This window comes from Protomyctophum parallelum (genome assembly GCF_964188405.1).
Source record: "Protomyctophum parallelum genome assembly, chromosome: 11".
Classification (NCBI taxonomy): Eukaryota; Metazoa; Chordata; class Actinopteri; order Myctophiformes; family Myctophidae; genus Protomyctophum; species Protomyctophum parallelum.
Window position 1 is genome coordinate 37544687 of NC_139707.1, and position 6700 is coordinate 37551386.

The 6700-nt window shown below is 39.7% G+C and overlaps 1 protein-coding gene across 3 annotated transcripts; it reads left to right on the plus strand.

Annotated features, from left to right (window-relative positions):
• The first annotated feature begins 1216 nt into the window (after positions 1 to 1216).
• LOC310866753 (uncharacterized protein) lies at positions 1217 to 4972 on the plus strand. 3 transcript variants are annotated; one of them, XM_083776477.1, is made up of 5 exons: positions 1217 to 1558; positions 2829 to 3134; positions 3227 to 3517; positions 4470 to 4600; positions 4718 to 4972. In XM_083776477.1, exons 1-5 carry the CDS (start codon positions 1501 to 1503, stop codon positions 4838 to 4840), a joined length of 909 nt encoding a protein of 302 aa, XP_083632603.1. In that variant the 5' UTR covers positions 1217 to 1500; the 3' UTR covers positions 4841 to 4972. The 3 variants fall into 3 exon arrangements, with proteins under 3 accessions (XP_083632603.1, XP_083632604.1, XP_083632605.1); XM_083776478.1 differs by having other exon boundaries at positions 4473 to 4600; XM_083776479.1 differs by having other exon boundaries at positions 3227 to 3511.
• Positions 4973 to 6700: the final 1728 nt, after the last annotated feature.

The window sequence follows — 6700 nt, forward strand, 5'->3', positions numbered from 1 at the left end:
TGAAGGCCGTTCACAGTGTTGAGAGACCCGAAACCCCTCAGGATACATCACTGAGGATACGTCCCAGGTGCATCGATGTGATGCATTTTTAGTTTTAGTTAAGTACTTGTATATAATTATAAATGTTTATGAGAAAATTATAGTCTTTTATTTAATTTTTAAGATGCGTTATAAACATGGAATACATAGCAAGTTATGAAGTATTATAATACTTGATATTAATTTATAAGTCATTATAATAAAGTTTATAATGTGTTATGATTAAGCTTATAAAGTATAATGATTATTTATCAGCGCTTATAAGTGTCACGGTTTGAGACAAGGAGAGCCAGGACCCAAGTGCAGGACAGACAAACGGAGTACGATGCAAGAGGTTTTAATAGTAGAATTAAATACATGAGGGAGCAAGAATACACAAGGAGAAACACTAGGAAACTACTAGGTACTAGGAATACAAGGAATAAACACACTGACTTACATTGATGATCTGACACATTTAATAGGGAAGGCAAGCCCTGCCCCTGAGTGGAAAAAAAGAGTGCACCTTGTAGGCCACAGTTGTTGTCTCGACTCAGGCACACACACACACACACACACACACACACACACACACACACACACACACACACACACACACACACACACACACACACACACACACACACACACACACACACACACACACACACACACACACACACACACACACACACACACACACACCTACACCACACACCCACCCACGCCTATCTATCTATCTATCTATCTATCTATCTATCTATCTATCTATCTATCTATCTATCTATCTATCTATCTATCTATCTATCTATCTATCTATCTATCTATCTATCTATCTATCTATCTATCTATCTATCTATCTATCTATCTATCTATCTATCTATCTATCTATCTATCTATCTATCTATCTATCTATCTATCTATCTATCTATCTATCTATCTATCTATCTATCTATTTTCCCGAGGGTCACGCACCGCACACTATAAAATATGGATATGGCCATATGGGTTTTTACAGTATAAACATTACATGCACGTGCTGCCATCTAGTGGGCATAACGCAAGCCTCCAGCCATTTGAGTGCGGGGACAATATTGTTGTAGGCGTGAAAAATGTGATTAGATTTCAAATGGCTCTAGCCTTGAGTAGATCAGGACATTGAGGCCATAGTCCGACTACCTAGCAGGCTGTTTGTTTCACTCATGAACAGATTGTTTTACCAACCTGACAATAGTGGGAGCTGGGAGGGGATTCTAATAATCTGGAACTGTCGTCACTCGTCAGATCTGAAGAATGCACTTGCACTATCAAACTTTCACTTTCAAAGAGATGTGAGTAGTTAGACTACTTGGTGTAACGATGCCACTCTTTGCGTAATGGATTGTAAAATTGTTCGCACTTCGCAATCCCTGGTCCAGTAATTTAAACGCTGTTACCGACAGGAGTATGAAATCTATCTGATTCAACCGTGCCTTTTGCAATATGCGGTTTAATATGCTGACCTTTCTGGGATTATCGCTGGTTTTAGTTGCTGCCTCGGGTAAGTAAACTCATTCTTAAATTGGCACAGTAATTAATTCACTTACGAGACACTTCTGTGTGCATGGGCCGTAGGCTATACAACAAAAGCACAATGAAAATATTAGCCTCAGTTTATAATCGGCTCTTATCTTTGGATCTGAGATCGAGATGCCCCCTGGCCTGGCCTGCCAGGCATGGGCACGTGTGCTTACCCGCCCCCCGTCTCTCTGTGTGTGTGTGTGTGTGTGTGTGTGTGTGTGTGTGTGTGTGTGTGTGTGTGTGTGTGTGTGTGTGTGTGTGTGTGGACCAGTCATTAGTCCTACAACTACAACCTATCTCAAACCCTCACCTTAAACCTAACCTCCCACGGGGAAGCACACCTAAACCTAACCTTAACCCCAATGACTACCGTAGTCTAAACTATAAGTGTTTTTGTAAAGCCTCATCTGTGACCTCACAGAGATATGAGGTCACACATCTGACCATAATATGCACATAACAAAAGGTGCTAAATAGCACGACTAGGCTACATCCTTTTTTTTGGCTCATAATCTTATGGGAATCTCTGTTGGTCCTCTGTTTCACCACAGCCACAGGCATATTTGAAACAAAAGGACCGACCCAGCCACACTTCATAAGGTTCAAGGTTCTTTATTGTTACACCTTGTGTAATGGTACATAAGAGTAAAACTGTAGGGCATACATGCAAGAGTAAAACTGTAGGGCATACATGCATCCGGGCCTGGCTCCTCCTTCACCTGACCTGAAATGCAGAATACTTCAGTGCGTTGCGTCGTCATTGCCGCTGCTCAGTCTGCCTATGCAGACAAATGTCTATAGTAGATGTGTCATTTTTAAGAAAAGGTGGCAAATTGGGAGAACAAAGTACTATAGGGGGTGACTGACCTATTTGACTCCCCGTCTGAAGAAGTGAGTCTTCTTCAGACTATGTTGGAAAATTGGGGGGGGGGACTACTTGGTGGAGGAAATGAAAGGAGATAGTAGTTACTGGTTTTACAACTTTGTTATTATTATGGATTTGGAATGTGTGTGTCCAGTATTTCTCAACTATATGGGTTAATGACGTTCCCATACATTCTTATATGATATTCAAATTGTTTACACCAACTTGATTCTGGATTTCATTCAGACACCCAACTTGATGTGTGCATAAACAAAACAAACATGAGTCCCTTAACTGATTTACAAGGACATGTTTATAAAGGAAAATACTTTGGTGAGTCGTTGATAAAAGACATGACCATACATGTTTCCTTTGCCTTTTCTAGGCTACAAAAACGTGGATATCCAAGTGGCCTTGGAAGACAGCATTCTCCTGTCATGCCCTTGCTTGAAGAGAGACATGGCCAGGGATGTTAGTTGGCAAACTAAGACCAAGAATATCCTCAGCTACAAAGCGAACATCATAAAACTCAGTGATGAATACAAGGACAGGGCTGAAATCTTCCTGACAAAGAATAGTAACAACTGCTCTCTTCTCCTGACCAACATCACAAAGTATGATCAGGGGGTGTACAAGTGCAATTACTACAACCCACTGTACAACTACACTGAGTTTAACTTAACAGTTTTTGGTGAGTCTGCACTCACTCACTCACTCACTCACTTTCACACATTTTGTTCTATGTATGCAGCCTAATCCTAAATCCTATCCTTCCATCTCCAGTGAGCTACACAGTGTGTCAGAGGGTCTCAGTCATGAAAGGCACCAGTGAGAGGAACTTTCAGTGTGATGTTAAAGGGAGATCCCCAGGAGCCCTGATTCACTGGACGTTATATGGGGAGCGTCTGCCAACACCTACCATAAGCTTTCAGAATGTTTCTAACGGACTCTACCATCTGAGCAGCCACTTGACAATAGAACTGAACGGGACGTCAGAACCTCTGTGTGTTGTTGAGCACACACATCACACACAATTATATCTTACCAACAGCACCTGCATTGTAGATGGTAAAGGTGATTATTTGATCTTTTATAAATAAATCAAAATCTTAATGATCTCTTTTTCATAGGTCAAGCACCTGCCTCATCACTTCTCTCGTCACTCACAAGAAAGATAAATAGTCTAAAATGTATTAAATACTGGAAGAAGCGGAGTAGCGGACACTATAAAGAGATTGCTGATTCCAATCAAATAAACATAAAATAATAAAATGGGGCCCAGTAAATCTATGACTGTAGAAGTACAGTATATGACATTCGGCACAAACAAGGGACTAAATTATTTTCGCTCCTATGCCACCAAAATGTGGAACGCCCTACCAACAGTCATTAAGACATGTGAATCCCTTGACTCCTTCAAAACCGCTCTCAAAGGGCACCTACGGATGGCTGCAATTCGAAACTGGCCTCTGTAAAATCTGAATCCCCCACCCCCATTTCCCCTCACTGTATAATGTATCTTTTCCCTTTTTTGCTTTCTATATGATGAATTCCTGTTCTGTTCTTTAGCTACATAGAAATGTCTATTTGTATGTCTCTAAATGTTTGTATGTCTCTAAATGTTTTGATGAATTGAACAATGTGGACCCTGTTGTAAACAAGTGTAATGCTTAATTGGGTCGTCCACTCACAGTTAACAGTCTTTGTATTGAGTTTGTGCTTAAAATGTACTGTAAATTCTACAAACTGTTAATAAATATTTCAATCAATCAATCAAACATAAATGATTGTGCTGAAAATTAAATACATACAATGTACAACAAGACTAGTACACATGGAGAACTGAGAAGATTAAATATGATAAATGGGGATATCCTAATGAACCAAATAGAGTCATTATATTTCCAGAGATATGTTTCAGGAACTGGCTATGAAAATGAAAACCTCACAATTCAGGTTTACAGCTGTGAAGGGATTTTGGGCTTTTGAAGTGCCATATTTTCTTATTTCTGTGTTTGCTTTTCAGAAGAAAGAAAAATCGGAAAACAAACAAGTGAGTCAGTGATTGCTATCAGCTCCTCTGTCGTCGTCGTCATCATCATCATTGTATTGTTTGTGCTTGCTTTGTATCTGGTCCTGTATCGTCCAAGAGCTAAGGTAAGTACTTCTATTTCAAATCTACTACCTGATTTTGCATGCCAGACTGCACACCATTCATCACCCTGGAAGCTTCTTTGTAAACACGAGTGGTTTTTAAAATGTTTCTTGTTCTAGAGAGATACAGAGAAGAGGATACGTGAGAGAAGAGGTGAGAGTGAAGAGAAAGGCTTAACACTGATTGAACAAAGTGCATCAGATCATATCAACAGTGACGGTTTGATTCAGAGTACCGTTTAGCAATTATGACACCGTTTTTGGCAGATCTTTACCACAAGCATATGTAAAAGGAACCATCTGCCATTCACATAAAACTGTGCAACACTCAATTGTGTACAAAGAGTATTAATTTAACTCTGAATGGCACAATTGGCCCGGTTTGGTGAGAAACTGTGCACACCCTGGAGGCCTGAGTAGAACACATTTCACATTTTGGTCATGTTACTCCTTACACATGTGATGAACACGTGTGATGAAGTACATGTGATGAAGACGGAGCTTTTAGATTTTTCATATTCCACCCTGATGGAAGATTGGCTTCCAAAGTTTGCAGGAGTGGCCCATTTTGAAAGAAATGCCTCAAATCTTGATTGCCAAGATTGCCATGAAACTTTGCACGCAAATTCAAACTAGGCCAAGGATTAAATGCCACCCTACATTCAGATTTCTGTGAGCAGCTACAGTACCAGCACCGCCGATTGGCGTGAAACCTTGCACACAAGAGTCCCTGGAGGCCAGGGAAGAACCTCTGCCCTAAATCTTTCACATTGGTAAATTCTTGCCAGTCAAACCGACAGGTTTGAAGCATGTACATATGGAAAAAAGGATGAGGCTTAAGATGAAACTTTGTGGCACCCTGCAGTAGAAAGTATCTGGGGAGAGGAAAGATTTCCTGACGCCAACCCAGTACTGGAGACGGTGTAGTCATATGGTCTGAGCCACAGTATCACAGGCTGCACTTAAAGTCCAAAGGCAATAGCACAGTCACTGGAGTCAAAAGAGAGGAACATTGTGCACCTACAGCAAGGCAGACTCAATACTATGAGAGACGCCATAAAACCTGACAGAAATATTTCCGTAATGTTATTTTGGTGTAGGTAGGACAATAGATGACCTTTTCGAGGACCTTTGATAGGAATGGCAGCTTGGAAATGGGTCTACTGCAGTTACTGAAAATCTGTTTTGACTGAAATGTCAAATGATGACTGAAATGTCATCTACGCTAGTTAACTGCCTAATTGTTTTGCATTCTGTACAAATACTGAATTGGCCATTTGCCTTAACAGTGTGGGGGTTTGATGAACTGTTAGAGAATGATGTTAGAGTTTCAAGACATGCATCCAAGCACTTGATAAAAACTTTAATTGAACTGAGAGTTAAATGCACATGTTGTGTCATTTGTGTGTGCATGTGTGTGTGTGTGTGTGTGTGTGTGTGTGTGTGTGTGTGTGTGTTCTCTAAAAACACTGTGAAAATCGATGACTCTTTCATAATATCAGCTGTCCAAGAATATAAGCATACATCTTCCATTGTTCATTGTAGTTGTTTTGGGGAATCATTTTTTGTACTGTAGAGAGAAGTTGGTTTGTGGGATATATTTTTTTGCCTTAAATTAAATTGGCAAATTGTGAGAAGTAGTAGTAAATTAAACTATGAATTGCAGACATTTGTAATTGTAACTTTAATTGTGCACATTTTGTGATTGTGTTAGGGTTAGTAAACTGCAAGTCAGGTCTGGTACATTTTGCACTGGTCTATTTCCTAGATATGTTTTTTCCCCCATCTGTTACCTATTCTCCCGATATAGCAGATAAGCAGACAAAACAGATTTGCCAGTTGCCACACTGAATATTGGGTATTACCGCCAATGATTTAACTGGATCTTGGTTTTAACTTAAGGCTACTCTCCTAAGAGCCAATCTCGTTCAAATATTTTTTACATCTATAAATGTTCAGTAAAACTTGTTTTGAAGAAATCAGTAAAGGAAAACAGTTACAGTTGAGTTGTCAAATGTTTTCCAAAGGTGAATTACACTAGTTGTGCTAAACATATTGATAAAACTTTTTGGAGAATGTAGTAGAATGTAGTAGACATTTTTA

Coding starts and splice junctions, on each gene's coding strand:
- LOC310866753 (XM_083776477.1), top strand. CDS start 1,501: ATGCGGTTTAATATGCTGACCTTTCTGGGATTATCGCTGGTTTTAGTT. Junction 1,559..2,828: donor GGTTTTAGTTGCTGCCTCGG/GTAAGTAAACTC, acceptor TGCCTTTTCTAG/GCTACAAAAACGTGGATATC. Junction 3,518..4,469: donor CTGCATTGTAGATGGTAAAG/GTGATTATTTGA, acceptor TTTGCTTTTCAG/AAGAAAGAAAAATCGGAAAA.